This window comes from Astyanax mexicanus, chromosome 14 (genome assembly GCF_023375975.1).
Source record: "Astyanax mexicanus isolate ESR-SI-001 chromosome 14, AstMex3_surface, whole genome shotgun sequence".
NCBI lineage: Eukaryota > Metazoa > Chordata > Actinopteri > Characiformes > Acestrorhamphidae > Astyanax > Astyanax mexicanus.
Window position 1 is genome coordinate 12,290,971 of NC_064421.1, and position 20,755 is coordinate 12,311,725.

A 20,755-nucleotide genomic window follows, 5' to 3' on the forward strand; every position below is an offset into this window, starting at 1 on the left:
TTTACTATTAATTTACTCTGCATTACGTCATAAGCTTGGGGTTGTAATGGATTTAAATGGTGGTAACTTATGTCCTTCCTTCCTGACAGATTAAAAAAACAGCTTTGAACTCATCTCAACCCCTTTTATTCTACTCCCTCCCCCTTATTTCTACTCCTTTACCACTTTACCACTTACACTTCTTTATCTTCTTTACCTCCTTCTCAAACACTAACTTTTAAAACCTCTCCGTTGCTTAAAGTGTGGATCAGTCACACTGCTCATCATAAGGATGTGTCTGGCATGTGGACTGTGTGTATTCTACATTTTATATTTAGGTATGATTTCTAAAAAGTATTTAAAAGTAATAAATATTTTAACAATTGCATTTTTTTTTTTTATTCATGTTGGAGTTTTAATGATTTTTCCAGTCTGACTGATGTTTTTTTTTCAACAGGTGCAGAATCTGTGACGGTTCAACAAAAGACCTCGATACTGTTCGCCAAAGAAACGGACACCGCAACCATCGAGTGCAGCCACGATGACAAAAGCTATTACACCACGCTGTGGTATCAGCAGAAGAGGGACAGCACGGCTATGGATCTGATTGGCTTCAGTGTTAGCACTAATAAACCAAACTATGAAGACGGGTTTGATAAAAGGTTCAAACTGAGCAAAGACGGAGATCTGAAAGGAGAACTGACCATCTCGAATCTTCTTCAGTCTGATTCTGCAGTGTATTACTGTGCTGTAAGCAAGCACAGTGCTGCATGATCATATGAGTGCTGTATTAAAACCTCACCTCACCAAACACACAGCAGCACACACACTCAGGTATGATGAAAGAGGTGTTTATGAGCCCCATTTTACAGAGCAGTTTCAGATTTTAGGCTGATTAATGAATTCATGTATTCTGAACAAAATGCAACTAACCTATGTTTTTTTTTTTTTTATCAAACAACAAAATCAAACAACAGTACATTAATTGGGCTTTTTCTGTTAAAAAAATGTATTAATATATTAATGTCTTCCTTTACTATGGTAGGTTATTTTATTTATTTAAGTGAATGTATAAATATAAGTATAAAAAAGGCATTTCAGTAATGGAGAAAACGTTATTTTATTTTAAATGATTAATGTGTGTTTTTCACTTATATAATCATTAGATTGAAATTATAGTTCAAAAGATTTTATCTCACATGCAGCTTATTTATTTATTTATGTATTTATTTTTTTAAATAGAAGACAATACTTATAGTTTCATTAATAAACTCTTTCAAGCTTTAAATCTAGCAAAGCTTTTGTTCAACTAAAAATACTCTGTTTTATTTTAGGGTCAATGCAGTATACTACTACTGCTAACAACAACAACAACAACAACAACAACAACAACAATAATAATAATAATAATAATAATAATAATAATAATAATAATAATAATAATAATAATAATAATAATAATAATAACCAGGGGAAGAATTGTTAAATAACATATACTATAATATTGTAAAAATGTGATTTATTTTCCTACTTTTATCATACTGTTGCTATCCTAAATTAGTTTTGTCATATAGGCTTTTGATGATTAACCCTCCTGCTATGATTCCAGCAATTTAAACCTCCAGAAAAGTATTATAATTATATTTAAAAACTATTTACTAAACAGTTTTGTATGTTTATTTGACAAATTGTCAGTGGTTTTGGTAGTATTATAAGTGTTTTATTAGTATTATATAAAAATAATAAGGATTATTATGAAGTGAAGTGAAGGGACCTTTAAAGAAAGATTATAAAACCGAATGTCATAGTGACCTCAACATTATTACAACACACATGTGTGTAAAATATAAAAATTTATTACGTTTTATGCCAATTAAACATCCTTAATAAAATAGACACGGAAGTTGAAACATTTTATTTTTTAATTATTCTTTACTTAGTATTCATCAAACTAAGAAAAGACAGCAATTTAACACTGCTTTAAACATTGAATGGGGTCAAATTGACCCCAAAGATAATAGGAGGGTTGATGTGATTTTTTTTTTTTTTTTGGCTTCATATTCATAACAATATTTTTCTCACATCACATCAGTAACATCTTCAAATACATATCTCATATTTTCACCAATAGGGGGAGATCTGTAATAAGAGAAGAGCGATTTCACAAGTATAAATAAGTCTGGGTATGTCTCTCTCTCTCTAGCAATGTATGGAATTACTTAAAGCCTATGCATTTTCTTTTTGTATGATTCTTCTTGTTTATTTTCTTAAACCCTAGGCCACTGCTTTAGTAATTAATAGCAATAACTATTGGAAAAAAATATTCATTTAACTTATTATTTTTGTAGAGTCCCACAGGGTTCTATTTTAAGGCCAATTAAATTGATTTAAATTATGATGATAATGTAGTGAGGCTTACATACAGAGTTTAATTTGTGTATTAAATGCTTAAAAGCTCACTCACTTTTTTACAGTTTGTTGTCTCTATGCAGCCATATTAATAGCTTTTTAGCTAAATGCTGAGATAGCAAGTGCAAATTTAACCCTGCATCACAGTCTTAGCAGCTAATGAGCCTTATGATTGGTTTACAATAATTAGGGAGGACACCATGACTGGAAAGATGATCATCTCTGCTGTGTACTACTGTGCTTCTGGTACATGCAGTGCTCAAATTAAAAGTACTTGCAAAATAAAAATATTTTCATATCATAAACCATTACAGTTGTCTCACACTCAGCCTCCACTCAGAACAGGCTTCTCCAAGATTGACCAAAGAAATTGAGTCCACATGTCCTGAGTAATATCCAGATAATGGCTTCAAAAAAATAGATGCATGAGCACTGCCAGCATTGCTGCAGAGGTTGAAGAAGTGTAGGGTCATCCTGCAATGGTCAGACCTTACCCTGCATACTGCACCAACTCTGTCTGCAGAGAGTCTGTCCTAGAAGGTGGCCTCTTCTAAAGCTGATGCACAAGAAAGTCAGCAAGCAGTTTGCTAAAGGCAAGCAGTCCAAGAGCTTGGAAACACTGCAACCATTTATTTTCTAACATGTATTGTGACATGTCTTCAGAAACTGGGCCACATGGCAGAATTTCAACATGATAATGAATGAAGGTGTAGGTGATGGACTGGCCAAGTATGTCTCCAGACTGAAACCCAATTGAGCACCTATGGGGCATCCTCAAATGGAAGGTGGAGGAGCACAATGTCTCTAACATCCACCAACTCTGTGATGTTCTCATGGAGAAGCAGAAAGGGATTTTAGTGGTAACTTGTGAAGCTCTAGTGAACCTCATACCCAAGAGTGTTAAGGCAGTGCAGGAAAATAATGGGGGCCACACAAAATATTGGCACTTTGGGCACAATTTACTCATTTTTACTTTACAGCTCTTTAGACCCTAATGGTTGTGTGTTGAGTTAGTTTGAGGGCACAGCAAATTAATACTGTTATATAAGCTGTACACTGACTACTTCACATTATATAAAAGTGTAATCTCTTCAGTCTTGTCCAGTAATGTTTTTTTTTTTTTTTTTACAAAAATGTTAGGGGTGTAACCCCTTGTGAGATACTGCATCTTCAAGTCTAGTCCTGGCATCATTTTAAACATAAGCACATTTTAAAGGACTTCCTGATTTCACACACCCACTTCAACTCTAAAAAGAATTGATAATTAACAGATTAGTTTAACTGTAAGTGTTTTGGAAGTTTTGAGTTTGATAAGCTAAAAAAAATGCTCCAAGATCTAAGCAGAACTACAGAATCCTGCTTTAAAACAAATCCTAAAGCAAAAACTAATGTATAGTCATGTATGGAGTCCCACATGGCTTTATTTTAGGGCCAACAAAGTAATGTAAATAATGCTTAAACACACAATATGTAAAGTGTTTATGTTTTATAGAATCTGGGCTGATCTAGCTATTTGCCAATAGATCAGGTTTCGGCTTTGTTTTAAAAAGTTAGTTGTAATCTCAATGTGGACCTGTTTTACAATTCTGAATAAAAAAAAAAAAAGATTAATACCCTAGTGAAAAAAAGTAGATTAAAGTCTACATTATTATGCTATAGTGCACTAAAGTGAACTTATAGCCACATTATTAATCAGTATATTTATAGTGCTAAAATGGAACAACTTTATTTTGTACTTATTATAGTTTAATTTTATAAATATAATACAAAAATCTGTGTACTTAACTCTACTAAAATGGAACTATTTTAAATATACATAAGTAACATATTACAAGTAAACATACTACTTCATGAATTGATGTTCAATACTGTATATTTACATTAGAGTACAAATATGTACATATGTACAAATTCTTAATCTTGTCTTTTGTAGGTAGCACACTTCTAGTATACTTTGTTAGGAATAAAAAAATATAATAATTGTAATATACTGTACAACATTTTTTTAAGTGTTACAAATGTAAGTAAAATTAATTATATATATATTTTTTTTTTTCACCAGGGTATTATTTTACATTTAGGTTTTTATTGAGCAAATAAATAAGCTTTTTTTTTTTCTAATCATCACATGCTAAAAACTTTTGCACAACACTGCATATATGCTATATTTACCTGCTTTTGTTTGTGGACACCCATGCTAATGAATATATTCAGCCACATTAGATGTTTTCAGCTTATTTCTGACACAGATGTGCAAAGATGTGCATGTTTGTCCATTTATTATATATTAATATAGACAGAGTTTTAGAAAGTTTGAGTCTCAGTTTGAGTTGAAACCCCGCCTCTCTTCATCATTCCCATAATTCAAAGCCTGATATAAAGACACTGTCTGTGCCTGCACTACAGTAGATGGGACTCTTAAGCTGTGATTCTGAAGGATGTGTGGTGTTTGGGGACTTTTTGTGTGTTTTATTGTCTTTATAGGTATGATATTCTTTCAAAACAGGTTAAAACATTTTTAATTAAACTTTTATTTATTTATTTCTTATGCTTATTTCAAGATTTTAATTTTGTAAACTGTGTTTTTCTGTTTTTAACAGGAAGAACAAACTGTGTTAAATTTGAACAGCCGCCATCTCTTTTTGCCAAAGAACATGACAGTGTAACAATCAAGTGCAGCCACGATGACAATAGCTTGTTATATATGCTGTGGTATCAGCGAAAGAGTGACAGTACAAATATGAACTTTATTGGCTACCGCTACATCTCAGGTGATGCTGTAAAAGAAGAGGGTTTTAAGGAACGATTTGATCTGAAGAGAGATGGAGATGTAAAAGGAGATCTGATCATCTCTAAACTCGTCTCGTCTGATTCTGCTGTTTATTACTGTGCAGCAAGAGAACACAGTGCTGCAGATTAATACAACCACCTTACTAAAACCCTAAACCTCAAACACACAGGAGCACAAACTGACTGTAGCTTCAAACTGTAGCTTCATGCTGCATTTCTGCTCTATTATCTGATTATTATGCCACCTGCTTATGGGTTTTATTGCTCATTTTTAGTGTTTACAGAATGGGTGTAGCACTATAGCTGGTCTTTACTGGAAGCTGTGCACTGTTAAAGCATAAATCCTGGATAAAAAAAAAAAAAAAATATATATATATATATATATATATATATATATATATATATATATATATATATATATAAAATAACTCATTTTAGGGCATTTTTTGAGTTAACTTAACAAAAACTTAATTTAGTTGAGTTTGGGGCTGCCAAATTCAATTGAGTGATGGTAGATTGGTGCATTTTCCAATCATCACTGCAAAGGGTGATGTCGATCAGCACAAGGCGCCTGTGAGCTGATGTATCAGAACCAAGTCGCAGCGCTTTCCTCCGAGCACGCTACGCTGTGATGCTACTCGACAATGCTACATCAGTAGCAGTTAAAAAAAGGGGGTGGCTGACTTCACGACACATGTATCGGAGGAGGCGTGTGCTAGTCTTCACCCTTTTTTGTGTTGATGGGGGATATATACACAGCTGAGTTGCAACTGAATGTGGGTAATTGGACAGATAAACTGAGGAGAAAACTGGAAAAAAATTGAAATAGATCATTAAAGAGAGATATTTTTTTTCTTGGTTTGGTTGGATTATAATACATATTTTGTGAGTTGATTCAATAAAATAATAAAAAGTGAGTGCCTTAAATAAAAAAAATATATACTATTAAAATAGCTTGAATAAATATTGTGTAAGATATTTTAACATTCAAGTTTTTCGCTCCTCCCACTTTATTTATTTTCTATTTAATCCAATATGCAGTTTGGAATTTGTCCCATTTAATGAAGTCCCTAAACTGGAAGGCTTCTGAAACTGGAGCCCCTGACTCTGGCTGGAATTTGAGATTAAATTTCCTCGCACTTGATGAGCAGCAGTTAGAGAGTCAGGCCACTCTAGATCTATAGAGTGAATTTTGTGCCAAAAGTTTTACACAAAAAAATTAAATACATAGTTAGTAGAAAAAATGTTTGTTGCAAACTCAAAAGAGTTTTTTTTTTTTTTTTTAAATATACTTAGTTACTTTATTATTCTTTGCAGGTATTTTATATTTTAGTTTGGATTTTGACCATCTTTGCTTTTATTTATGTTGTTGTGAAATTTTTGGGGGATTTTTCTACTGAAGACTTTTGGTTCTGGAATCTCTCCTTTGCTTCTGCTTCAGTTTTTTTGCTTCTGAGTTTTGGCACATTTTTTTACGAGTGGGCGGGGCTTAGAAGAAAGCGTTTCCCTTGAATCTCCATTGGTCAGCTGGTTTTGAACTGACTGCTAGTGCCTTGAACCCTCGTTTGAGACTGGCCACGCCCGCCTCGCTAATGTGAGCTTTTTAATGGAGTGAAACACTTGCTTAAACAATAAATATAACATTAAACATAAGTTTGTATGAAATTTAACTATAAAGAGTATCTGCTGCACTAGAACCCGTTCACTCCACCATGTTTGGAAGAACACTTAAAACTGGCGTGGTGGGTGTGGTCAGCCTCAGACAAGGGTTCATGGAACCAGTGCTCCGTTCAAAAGCAGCTAACCAATCGAGATTCAAGGGGAACGCCTTCTTCGAAGCCCCGCCCCTTGTGTGTGCCAAAACCCAGAAGCAAAAAACTGAAGCAGAAGCAAAGGAGAGATTCCAGAACCAAAAGTCTTTAACAGAAAATTCACAAAAACACACAAATAAAAGCAAAGACTGTCAAAATCCATGCAACATACAATTTGTCCTTTTGATTTTTTTTTTATTTTAACTGCAGATTTTATTGTTTTACATAAAACTTTTGGCACAAAATTCACTCTATGTTTTTGGATATGTACATGATTTAACACTTAGTAGAACAGCACAGATGTCTAACTGCATACTTGTCAAGAGACAAAACATCAGGTGTAATAGGTGAAGTTCTAACCTATAGATTGGGATAAATAGTGAACAAATAAATAAATATAGCATATAAAGAGTATGTTCTAATTAGAAAATACTGTACATTGTACATGGTATATTTGTAATACTCAATAAGATCACAGATCACAGTTCATTTGTTAGAGTTGAAACCCCGCCTCTCTTTATCATTCCCATAATTCAAAGCATGATATAAAGACATTGTCTGTGCAGCACTCAAAAGGGTGGGACTTTTAAGCTGTGATTCTGAAGGATGTGTGGTGTTCAAGGAATTTTTGTGTGTTTTATTGTCTTTGTAGGTATGATATCCTTTCTTGAACTTTATTTTAATTTAACTTATTCATTGCTTATTTTGTAAATATATATTTTTTGACAGTTTTTTTATTTCTGTTTTAACAGGGGAAGCAAATAGTGCCAAATTTGAACAGCCACCATCTCTTTTTGCCAAAGAAGATGACAGTGTAACAATCAAGTGCAGCCATGATGACAATAACTTACCAGTTATGCTGTGGTATCAGCAAAAAAATGAAAACACAAGTATGAACTTTATAGGTTACTGCCTCACCTCAGGAAATCCTGTAAAAGAAGAGGGTTTTAAGGAGCGTTTTGATCTGAAAAGAGATGGAGATGTAAAAGGAGATCTGATCATCTCTAAACTCGTCTCGTCTGATTCTGCTGTTTATTACTGTGCAGCCAGTCAGCACAGTGCTGCAGATTAATACAACCGCCTTACTAAAACCCTCAACCTCAAACACACAGGAGCACAAACTGACTGTAGCTTCAAACTGTAGCTTCATGCTGCATTTCTGCTGTATTATCTGATTATTATGGCACCTGCTCATGGGTTCATTTTTACTAATTACAGAATGGATGTTGTCTCAGCTGGGTATACCCAACCGGACATAATGACACACCTTCCCCCCAGCAATGCTTTTTATGCAGCATTTTTCTTCAGGGATAACTTGTTTGCCCAACATATCAAACAAAAAGCAATTAACTAGGGCCCAATACATGAACTAAACTTCCAAAGAATAATTTAATTTAATTTAAAATTAAATATTCCTAGCCAATTCCTGGCCTACATCCCTCTCTTTAACAAAAAAACAGGAGAAAAAGTGACCAAAGTAACAGGACCTTATCTCCCACACTGCTAATCAGGCTTGCTTTAAAGTAATATACAGTACTGTGCAAAAGGTTTAGGCACCAAAGCAAATTACACTAATCCATTTATCTCAGCAATATGAGTGTTTTTGACTGAAAAAAGCACCATATACGATTAAACAGATGCAAATAAACAAACATACAGTAAAAGTAACAAGGAATTCTCATTTTTAACTATAAGTATTTTATATCCTCTGAGCCGAGCTGAAGAACAAAGTGTAACTTAGTTCCAGATTTCTCCTGGATTATTTCCCTCAGCCAGCATGTGCAACTCTTAGTTCAGTTCCATCAGCAGCTCACCTGATTTACCAAATTTACCAATTTACCAAACCAGATGTTGATTAATATGATGAGAACTAGAAATAACTCTATTAAACTCAGATTAGGAGAAATTAGAAGATGTTTTAGGGAAAAGCTTTTTGTAAAATTGCTGTTTGTATTTATTCTAATGCTAGTGTTTTACTGAGCTAATAAACACTTAGTTCACAGATAAGAAGCCTTTTCTTTGCTAAAAAAAAAATAATTCCCACAGGTGCCTAAAACATTTGCACAATACTGTATATATACAGGGGTTGGACAATGAAACTAAAACACGCGGTTTAAACCACAATAATTTATTTTCCCGACTGACAGTTCTGGTGGAAACAGGAGAGTTGAGGTGCACATTGAATTCTGCTGTGATTTGATCAGCCGTGGTTTTATGTTTTTTGTATACAATCCGGGTTAGCACCCGAACATCCCTTTCAAACAGCTTCCTCTTGCGTCCACAGTTAATCCTGTTGGATGTGGTTGGTCCTTCTTGGTGGTATGCTGACATTACCCAGGATACCGTGGCTCTTGATACATCACAAAGACTTGCTGTCTTGGTCACAGATGCTCCAGCAAGACGTGCACCAACAATTTGTCCTCTTTTGAACTCTGGTATGTCACCCATAATGTTGTGTACATTGCAATATTTTGAGCAAAACTGTGCTCTTACCCTGCTAATTGAACCTCCACACTCTGCTCTTACTGGTGCAATAATGTGCAATTAATGAAGATTGGCCACCAGGCTGCTCCAATTTAGCCATGAAACCTCCCACACTAAAATGACAGGTGTTTCAGTTTCATTGTCCAACCCCTGTACAAAAATATTAAGAGCAATGGATTAAGTATAACAAGGAAGGATATCTAAATATCTAAGATAACTAATTTTAGGGCATTTTGTTGAGTTAACTTTACTTAATTTAGTACTTTAATATTCAATAAAGGCAGATCACAGTTCATTTGTTGGAGTTGAAACCCCGCCTCTCTTCATCATTCCCATAATTCAAAGTCTGATATAAAAGATACTGTCTGTGCAGCACTTGAAAGGGTGGGACTTTTAAGCTGTGATTCTGAAGGATGTGTGGTGTTTGGGGACTTTTTGTCTTTTTTATCGTCTTTGTAGGTATGATATCCTTTTAAAACAAGTTAAAACATTTCTAATTTATTTTATTCATTGCTTATTTTGTAAATATAATTGTTTTTTTCCCTCTTTTTAACAGGGGGAGCAAATAGTGCCAAATTTGAACAGCCGCCATCTATTTTTGCCAAAGAAGATGACAGTGTAACCATCAAGTGCAGCCATGATGACAACAGCTTAACAGTTATGCTGTGGTATCAGCGAAAGAGTGACAGTACAGCTATGAACTTTATTGGCTACCGCTACATCTCAGGTGATGCTGTAAAAGAAGAGGGTTTTAAGGAACGATTTGATCTGAAGAGAGATGGAGATGTAAAAGGAGATCTGATCATCTCTAAACTCGTCTCGTCTGATTCTGCTGTTTATTACTGTGCAGCCAGTCAGCACAGTGCTGCAGATTAATACAACCACCTTACTAAAACCCTAAACCTCAAACACACAGGAGCACAAACTGACTGTAGCTTCAAACTGTAGCTTCATGCTGCATTTCTGCTCTATTATCTGATTATTATGCCACCTGCTTATGGGTTCATTTTTAGTAATTACAGAATGCATGGACTAATTTTAGAGCAATTTTTTAAAACTGATTTTCCCTGATCTCCCTTTAAAAAAATCTGCATCTGTGTCATAGCTATGCAGTTTTTCAAATACACTTTATTAAATAAGGTATTGGGCAGGAGCGTAGTCAAAACAGGCTAGGTCTAAACTTTGTCCAACAACTTTTGAGCCCCTGTAATGAGAAGACTTTGCAGAAAACTTTTTTTTTCAATCTCTTGAATTAAACTTGGAAGGCTCATTTGTTTTATTTCAAATTCATTGTGATGGCATGCAGAGCCAGGGCTGGACTGGGACAGAAAATCGGCCCTGGCATTTTTGGTTTAGACCGGCCCCTCATAATTGGTGGAGCACAACCAACTTGTAATTTATATATGTGGGGTTACAGAGAAACATTATGTATCATCAGCATATTAAATTTAATATAGAGTTCAATTCTTTTTTTTTTTTCAGGTTAAAGCTGCTTCCTCCTTTAAACAGCTATAACATGTATTTGTATCAGGCTACAACACTGCATTTTAGTGTTCTTTTTATGAAATATCAGCTTTAAATTGATACAATTAAATTATATTAGTGGTGTCAATCACTTACATCAGAGAGAGACAGTCAAAGAGAGAGAGAGAGATAGAGAGAGAGGGAGCGTGCGATTAGGCGAGTGAGGGGGCGAGAGAGAGACCCCCTCTAACTTGTGGGCCAGTCTCTAAGAAAAAAAGGAAGAAAAAAAATCAGCATCAGCCCCTGAGGACTATCGGCCTACTGGGCATTTGCCCGGTACGCCAGATTACCAGTCCAAATCATGAAGATTGTGTCACTGTTCAAATATTGTTCTTTGACCTACTGTATCTGTATATATACACTAGCAGTGATCTTCATCCTACGCACTGCTGCTAATGTAACCATGCTTGTCTATTTTAACCAAACATATATTTCTTCTCGAAAGATAAATTATAGATTTTTTTAGATAGATTTTTTTCTAACCATGTCAAACCATTGAATTTACCAGCTGCAGAAATAATAGATAGGTTATAATGACATTATTATTGAGAAAATGTCTCTTGAAGGACAAGCTGTAAATAATACCAAGAGTCGTTTTTTTAAACCTAAATTGCATGTTTTTGTTGTGAGATTCTGTGAGACTGTGTGACTCAATAGTTCAACTGTTACCAATCAATTAGTCACTTGGTAACACATTTCCTCACACTGAATGAGCAGCAGTTAGACTGTAGGGCCACTCTAAAGAAATTACACTTGACATCAAATAAAAGCATAAAAGTTCTATTATTACGACTCCTGAAGTAAACATGTTAGTTGAAATATTTAATGTAGTACAAAATACATTTATATTATAAAGAGGTTATATAGAAACAGTCTTTTCTAGGCATCTGAACAGGACCAACCTGGAGGTGTTGGGGAAGGAGGTGAGGAGAACAGCGTCTGAAAGGCAGCAAAGGTACGGAATGAGTTTTCGTTATTTAACCCTGTAACAGGGCAGAATTTTTGTCAATTTTCTGCCTGACATTAAACCACAAAATCTTGAGGATTTCTATTAAAGCATCACATGAAAGAGCTTTTATGTTTGATAAGAATTTTTACTGAAAAGCATACTTTTAATCGTAATATAAAATATAAAATAAAATTCAGGTAAATCTGCTAATGTCAGAATATAATGAATACAATTATAAAATTGTCTCTTTGCTGAGCTCCATTTTAAAATCAATATTTTCCTAAAACAAAATCAAACAGTTCATTTCCTCCAAACCTTTAGTTTCATTATGTTTGTCTAGTTCTTACGTCTGTTTTCAAACCTGCAGAATTTGGGGTGATTTCTGTTACTGATCTGAAATTATTAAGTAGAGTAGAGAGAAATGAAATTTAGAATGAAAATAAGTGTCACGAATGAGGATGGAGGGATGGACGTAAGTGCACAATATATTTTATTTAAACAAACTAGATTATAAAAACAGAAAACAAAACACGGGTAACGCAATAACTCAAAAAAACAAGATAAGGATATAAATCTAACTAAGACAAAGACTAGAAAAACTGAGGAAACATGAAACTCTAAATATAACTCTAAACATAAAATAACCTGAGAACACAAAGATTACAACCTGAACAAACTTGGAACACTTACATACAGAGGACAAGGATACAAAGATACAACGGATACAAAGATACTAAGGATACAAAGATACTAAGGATACAAAGATACTAAGGATACAAAGATACTAAGGATACAAAGATACTAAGGATACAAAGATACTAAGGATACAAAGATACTAAGGATACAAAGATACTAAGGATACAAAGATACTAAGGATACAAAGATACTAAGGATACAAAGATACTAAGGATACAAAGATACTAAGGATACAAAAGACTCAACACTGAACGCTCAAACAGAGGGGCTTAAATACATGAGGAGAGTGAGGAACACCTGGGCTTGGATAACGAGGGGGCAGGGTTACAAACAAGACACAGGTGAGAACACTAATGGTTAGGGCGGGACTAGGGCGGGGCTAGGGCGGAAACAGGTACAGAAACACAACACAAGCACATGGCAGGGAACACATGACAGGTAAACAGAGGGGCAGGAGCACAAGAGACCAAATGAGGGAGACAGACATGGGCTAAACTGTGACATTACCCCCCCTCAACGGCGCCACTACCAGAGGCGCCGAGAGAGAGGGAACAGAAAAACAAGACAAGGCTAGACAAGACCAGAGAAAGAACACAGGGGCAGGAACTGAGACAGGAGACTAGACAGGAGAAACATACTGGGACTGGAATGGAGACTGGGGAGGTGGAAAAAACAGAGACTGGACAGGGGACGAGAACTGAGACTGGACAGAGGGCTGTACATTGGGCAGGGATGCAGAAAGGGCAGGGGACATGAACAAAGACTGGACAGGGGACGGAGACTGGACGAAAGACTGGACAGGGGACGGAGACTGGACGAAAGACTGGACAGGGGACGGAGACTGGACGAAAGACTGGACAGGGGACGGAGACTGGACGAAAGACTGGACAGGGGACGGAGACTGGACAGGGGGCTGGACGTTAGACTGGGACAGAGACTGGACTGTGGAGGAGAACATAGACTGGGCTAGGGGCTTAGACTGGACAGAGGACTTGGGCTGGACAAACTGGGACTGGACAAGACAGGGCGATGGAACCGGGACAAATACACTAACTGGGACTGACACAAATACGGTGACAGGGATGGGAACAGAAAAACCACCGGGGACAGGAATGGGAACAAACACAGACACTGGGACCAGGACAGGGAGAGACATGGGAACAAACAAAACTTGGGGATGCCCAGGACTGGCTAAATTCTGTGGGGTAGTTAGAGGGGCCAGCCTGGGCACAGTTCTTGGGCAGAGGTCCGGGGGCCTTGGGGCGGGCCTAGGAGCCCGTGACCTGGGAGCAGGCCTGGGGATAGGCCTGGGGGCATACAAAGTTCTGGGAGTGGGCACAGGGTCAGAGGCGGCCGGAGCCGCGGGCACAGGGTCAGAGGCGGCCGGAGCCGCGGGCACAGGGTCAGAGGCGGCCGGAGCCGCGGGCACAGGGTCAGAGGCGGCCGGAGCCGCGGGCACAGGGTCAGAGGCGGCCGGAGCCGCGGGCACAGGGTCAGAGGCGGCCGGAGCCGCGGGCACAGGGTCAGAGGCGGCCGGAGCCGCGGGCACAGGGTCAGAGGCGGCCGGAGCCGCGGGCACAGGGTCAGAGGCGGCCGGAGCCGCGGGCACAGGGTCAGAGGCGGCCGGAGCCGCGGGCACAGGGTCTGGAGCAGTGGGTACCACGTGGGCGGAAGGCACTGCTGGTGCTGGAGCTGAGGCTTGAGCAGCGGGAGCTGCTGGCGCTGGAGCTGAGGCTGGAGCAGCGGGAGCTGCTGGCGCTGGAGCTGAAGCAGCGGGAGCTGCTGGTGCTGGAGCTGGAGCAGCAGGTGCTGGAGCTGGAGCTGGGGCAGCAGGTGCTGGAGCTGGAGCTGAGGCAGCAGGTGCTGGAGCTGGAGCTGAGGCAGCAGGTGCTGGAGCTGGAGCTGAGGCAGCAGGTGCTGGAGCTGGAGCTGAGGCAGCAGGTGCTGGAGCTGGAGCTGAGGCAGCAGGTGCTGGAGCTGGAGCTGAGGCAGCAGGTGCTGGAGCTGGAGCTGAGGCAGCAGGTGCTGGAGCTGGAGCTGGGGCAGCAGGTGCTGGAGCTGGAGCTGGGGCAGCAGGTGCTGGAGCTGGAGCTGGGGCAGCAGGTGCTGGAGCTGAGGCTGAGGCAGCAGGTGCTGGAGCTGAGGCTGAGGCAGCAGGTGCTGGAGCTGAGGCTGAGGCAGCAGGTGCTGGAGCTGAGGCTGAGGCAGCAGGTGCTGGAGCTGAGGCTGAGGCTGGAGCAGCGGAAGCTGCTGGTGCTTGAGCTGGAGCAGCGGAAGCTGCTGGTTCTTGAGCTGGAGCTGAGGCTGGAGCAGCGGAAGCTGCTGGTGCTTGAGCTGGAGCTGAGGCTGGAGCAGCGGAAGCTGCTGGTGCTTGAGCTGGAGCTGAGGCTGGAGCAGCGGAAGCTGCTGGTGCTTGAGCTGGAGCTGAGGCTGGAGCAGCGGAAGCTGCTGGTGCTTGAGCTGGAGCTGAGGCTGGAGCAGCGGAAGCTGCTGGTTCTTGAGCTGGAGCTGAGGCTGGAGCAGCGGAAGCTGCTGGTTCTTGAGCTGGAGCTGAGGCTGGAGCAGCGGAAGCTGCTGGTGCTTGAGCTGGAGCTGAGGCTGGAGCAGCGGAAGCTGCTGGTGCTTGAGCTGGAGCAATGGCTGGAGCAGCGGAAGCTGCTGGTGCTTGAGCTGGAGCTGAGGCTGGAGCAGTGGAAGCTGCTGGTGCTTGAGCTGGGGCTGAGGCTGGAGCAGTGGAAGCTGCAGGTGCTTGAGCTGGAGCCGGCTGTAGAGCTCGGGCAGCGGGTGCTGCTGGAGCTGGCTGCAGAGCTGGGGCAGCGGCGGGTGCAGCTTGGGCAGGCTCGGAGGGTTCCAACCCGAGGAAAGGCGCTGGGAGCGGAATATCTCCTCGGATTTGCTCGGCGAGGAGCCGGAGAAATTCAAGGTCCGCCTTCCGAGTAGCATGCCACTGTGCTACGTCCATATTTAGGTTGAGTCTTATGTCACGAATGAGGATGGAGGGATGGACGTAAGTGCACAATATATTTTATTTAAACAAACTAGATTATAAAAACAGAAAACAAAACACGGGTAACGCAATAACTCAAAAAAACAAGATAAGGATATAAATCTAACTAAGACAAAGACTAGAAAAACTGAGGAAACATGAAACTCTAAATATAACTCTAAACATAAAATAACCTGAGAACACAAAGATTACAACCTGAACAAACTTGGAACACTTACATACAGAGGACAAGGATACAAAGATACAACGGATACAAAGATACTAAGGATACAAAGATACTAAGGATACAAAGATACTAAGGATACAAAGATACTAAGGATACAAAAGACTCAACACTGAACGCTCAAACAGAGGGGCTTAAATACATGAGGAGAGTGAGGAACACCTGGGCTTGGATAACGAGGGGGCAGGGTTACAAACAAGACACAGGTGAGAACACTAATGGTTAGGGCGGGACTAGGGCGGGGCTAGGGCGGAAACAGGTACAGAAACACAACACAAGCACATGGCAGGGAACACATGACAGGTAAACAGAGGGGCAGGAGCACAAGAGACCAAATGAGGGAGACAGACATGGGCTAAACTGTGACAATAAGTTGATTTAATTATGTTTTTTGCAGAAAAAAAAAGTTTTGTATCACCTAGACCTATAACCCTTATACAGGACAAGTCATGTTAAGGGGTTAAAGGCAGAAGAAAGCATCTGATTGGATAGGTAATTAGGTGATGTAGCGTTTGAGTCTATAGCAGAACTTACGCTACACTTTTATTTCTCACAAAATGTACCGTTCTTCTCTTTTTTAGACACAGATACGGCACAATTGTCTAAATTCCTCCTTGTGAAAAGACCAGAAAAGAACATTACACATAAAAACATAAATAAATCCTGTCAAATCCTAAATCATATCACATGTGGGAGTTCTCACTTACAGATACAAATACAAGTATAAAATGGAGGATACACATTAATGAAGCTCAAAAATCATCATCACACCCCCTGTTGGAGCTGCTGTTCTTCACATCCTCTCACTCTGACTCTCTGAGTGTGTAATATAATGGTGATGTGCTGTGATGCGTCTCTCTTACAGCAGCTGTTGAAGGATGAGAAGGATGAGTGTAGCCTGTGGACTGTACGTGTTTTTCATGTTGATTTTAGGTAGGTGTTGCTTCATGAAAAAATAATTAACTTGCATTTACTTTTATTCTTACTCTGAAATAGTAATTAATATATATATTTTTATCTTTCAACAGGAAGAGCAAACTGTGCTAAATTTAAACAGACACCGTCTCTTTTTGCTGAAGAAAGTGACACTGCAACCATTAAGTGTAGCCATGATGACAATAGCTTATCAGTTATGCTGTGGTATCAGCAAAAGAGTGACAGTACAGCTATGAGCCTTATTGGTTTTAGTTATGCCATGGGTAATCCCACAATAGAAGAGGGTTTTAAGGAACGATTTGAAATGAAGAGAGAAGGAAATATGAAAGGAGATCTGATCATCTCTAAACTCGTCTCGTCTGATTCTGCTGTTTATTACTGTGCAGCAAAAGAGCACAGTGCTGCAGATTAATACAACCACCTTACTAAAACCCTCAACCTCAAACACACAGGAGCACAAACTGACTGTAGTTCAAACTGTAGCTTCATGCTGCATTTCTGCTCTATTATCTGATTATTATGGCACCTGCTCATGGGTTCTTTTTTAGTAATTACAGAATGGATGTCACTAATTTTAGAGCATTTTTTAAGACTGATTTTCACTGATCTCCCTTTTGAAAAAAAAATCTGCATCTGTGTCATGGCTGGGCAGTTTTTTAAAATATACTTTATTTAGTAAGGTATTGGGCAGGAGAGTAGTCAAAACAGACTAGGTCAAAACTTTGTCCAATAACTTTTGAGCCCCTGTAATGAGGAGACTTTTTTCAATCTCTTGAATTAAACCTGAAATGCTACACTTTAACTTAATTTCATTTGTTTTATTTCAAATTCATTGTGATGGCATGTAGACAGGGCCGCTGCTAAGGTTTTGGAGGCCCTAAGCATAACTGGTCAGGGAGGCCAAGTAGCGTTGCTACTTTAGTTAGGACTAAGGTTGCCAGATAAGTTACGATTTTTCATCCTATTTGTTTATTTTATTTTAAGTTTTTAACTTACACAAATATTGCACTGGACAAGTTTTTGTATAGAATGGCCACATACACTTTAAAAATGGTTAAACATGCGCAAGATTTAGCGCCTCCATGCATTTTTTGATTATTTATTTGACTGGAAAATGTCACATCTGGCAACAACCAACAGAGCAAACCGAGCCGTGCCATTTCAGGCAATAGGGGTGGGGGCATTATATTATGCACAAAAATAATAACGTGCCGCTTTTAAGTGGTAGAGTAGGTGCCCCATGCAATGTTTAAAGACAAAAAAGATGAGCGTATCATAAATAATTCACATTGGGTTTTAAATTTAATAATGTCATAATTTCAACACATTTCATTCTCAGTCAGTTTGGCTCCCTGCAACTGCAAAATGGTTGAGGCCTAACGCTGGCTGCATTGTCTGCGTATGCAGAGCGGCGGCCCTGCATGTAGAGCCCAAATCATGAAGATTGTGTCACTGTTCAAATATATATATATATATATATATATATATATATATATATATATATATATATATTTTTTTTTTTTTTTACCTACTGTATCTATATATATATATATATATATATATATATATATATATATATATATATATATATATATATACTAGCAGTGGTTTTCATCCTACACTCTGCTGTAATGTAACCATGCTTTTCTATTTTAAATAAACATATATTTCTTCTCAAAAGATAAATGATTTTTTTTTTTTGAAATTGTAGTTTCCTCACTTGCCCCTCCATTTTTTTTGTAACCATGTCAAACCATTGAATTTACCAGCTACAGAAACAATAGATAAGTTCCTATGACATTATTATTGAGGAAACGTCTCTTAAAGGACAGACTGCAAATAATAGCAGGAGTCATTTTTTTAACCTAAATAGCATGTTTTTTATTGTGAGATTGAGACTGTGTGACTCAACATGTTATCACCCCTTGTCAACCCTTATTTTCACATGGTAACACATTGAGGGTAACCCTCATTTTCAATGCAATTTCCTCACACTGAATGAGCAGCAGTTAGATTGTAGGGCCACTCTAGAGAAATTACACTTGTACATCAAATAAAAGCATACAAGTTCAAGCATTACATAAAAACACTTTCATGTTTGATAAGTAACATTAATAAAAAAAAAGCATAATTGTAACTGTAATAGTAAAAAAAAGTAAATCGGTTCATGTCAAAATACAATGAATAAAACATAAAATTGGCTCTTTCCTGAACTTTATTTTAAAAGCAATATTTTCCTGAATACAAATCAAACAGTTCATGGGTAACACTTTATAATAACTTTCATTAATATATTTCTAACTAATGATCAGTAGAGGGGAACAAAGCATAAGTTCATCAGAATTTGAATATTAACACATGTGCTCACACATGATACGTATTTATCAGTATGGATATTCATATTAAAAATGTTAGCAAATCATTAGCTCATCAGAATTTAAACATTAATTAATCGCTAGTAAATACAAATTTTAAACCGGGCAAATGTAAATCAATTGCAGTTCGTGCTGCCAGTGCATTCATTAGTATTTACAAATGTGATAGCAACTTTTTAGTTTCTAAATATGTGAAAAATAACAGTTATTAATGATGAATTAATGGTATATTAATGAAAGTTATTATAAAGTGTTACCAGTTCATGTCCTCCAAACCTTTAGTTTCATTATGTTTGTCTAGTTTTTACGTCTATTTTTAAACATGCAGAATTTGGGTTGATTCCTGTTACTGATCTGGAATTATTAAGTGAAGTAGAGAGAAAACAGGCAGCTTCTCTAAGTGTCCTGTAGGAGATTTCAAAGCCCTTAAATTTTTAGAATGTTAATAAGTTTTTTTGCAGAACAAAAAGGGTTTTGTATCTCCTAGACCTTTAACCCTTATACAGGACAAGTCATGTTAAGGGATTAGAAGAAAGCAGCTGATTGGATAGGTAATTAGGTGATGTAGCATTTGAGTCTATAGCAGAGCTTACGCTACACTTTTATTTCTTCTCTTTTTTAGACACAGATACGGCACAACTGTCTAAATGCCTCCTTGTCAATAGACAGAAAATCACACATAAATACATAAATAAATCCTGTCAAATCCTAAATCATATCACATGTGTGAGTTCTCACTTACAGATTGTAATAAACAGTAAGAATAAAAGTGTAAGGGGAAGGATACACATCAATGAAGCTCAAACATCATCATCACACCCCCTGTTGGAGCTGCTGTTCTTCACATCCTCTCACTCTGACTCTCTGAGTGTGTAATGTAATGGTGATGTGCTGTGATGCGTCTCTCTTACAGCAGCTGTTGAAGGATGAGAAGGATGAGTGTAGCCTGTGGACTGTACGTGTTTTTCATGTTGATTTTAGGTAGGTGTTGCTTCATGAAAAACCATTAACATGCTTTTACTTTTATTCTTACACTGGAATAGTGATTTAAAAATGTTTTAAACAATAATATTTATTTCTCTTTAAACAGGAAGAGCAAACTGTGCTAAATTTAAACAGACACCATCTCTTTTTGCTGAAGAAAGTGGCACTGTAACCATTAAGTGTAGCCATGATGACAATAGCTTACTACTTATGCTGTGGTATCAGCAAAACAGTGACAACACAACTATGGATCTGATCAGCTACAGCTATGGAACGAATGATCCTAAATCAGAAGAGGGTTTTAAGGAACGTTTTGAAATGAAGAGAAATGGAAATATGAAAGGAGATCTGATCATCTCTAAACTCGTCTCGTCTGATTCTGCTGTTTATTACTGTGCAGCCAGTCTGCACAGTGCTGCAGATTAATACAACCACCTTACTAAAACCCTCAACCTCAAACACACAGGAGCACAAACTGACTGTAGCTTCAAACTGTAGCTTCATGCTGCATTTCTGCTGTATTATCTGATTATTATGCCATCTGCTCATTTTTAGTAATTATAGTGGTTTACAATGCCTCCATATCAG

The 20,755-nt window shown here is 38.2% G+C and overlaps 3 gene segments (V, D, J or C); all 3 read left to right on the forward strand.

Annotated features, from left to right (window-relative positions):
- Positions 1 to 236: 236 nt before the first annotated feature.
- LOC103045392 (Ig kappa chain V-V region HP 124E1-like) lies at positions 237 to 852 on the forward strand. The segment is given in 2 exon segments: positions 237 to 317; positions 437 to 852. Coding segments are annotated over 2 exon segments (363 nt in total).
- A 1,736-nt stretch (positions 853 to 2,588) lies between these two features.
- LOC125781142 (T cell receptor alpha variable 14/delta variable 4-like) lies at positions 2,589 to 5,308 on the forward strand. The segment is given in 2 exon segments: positions 2,589 to 2,634; positions 4,989 to 5,308. Coding segments are annotated over 2 exon segments (366 nt in total).
- Positions 5,309 to 9,886: 4,578 nt separating this feature from the next.
- On the forward strand, positions 9,887 to 10,349 carry LOC125781143 (T cell receptor beta variable 3-1-like). The segment is given in 2 exon segments: positions 9,887 to 9,932; positions 10,030 to 10,349. Coding segments are annotated over 2 exon segments (366 nt in total).
- Positions 10,350 to 20,755: the final 10,406 nt, after the last annotated feature.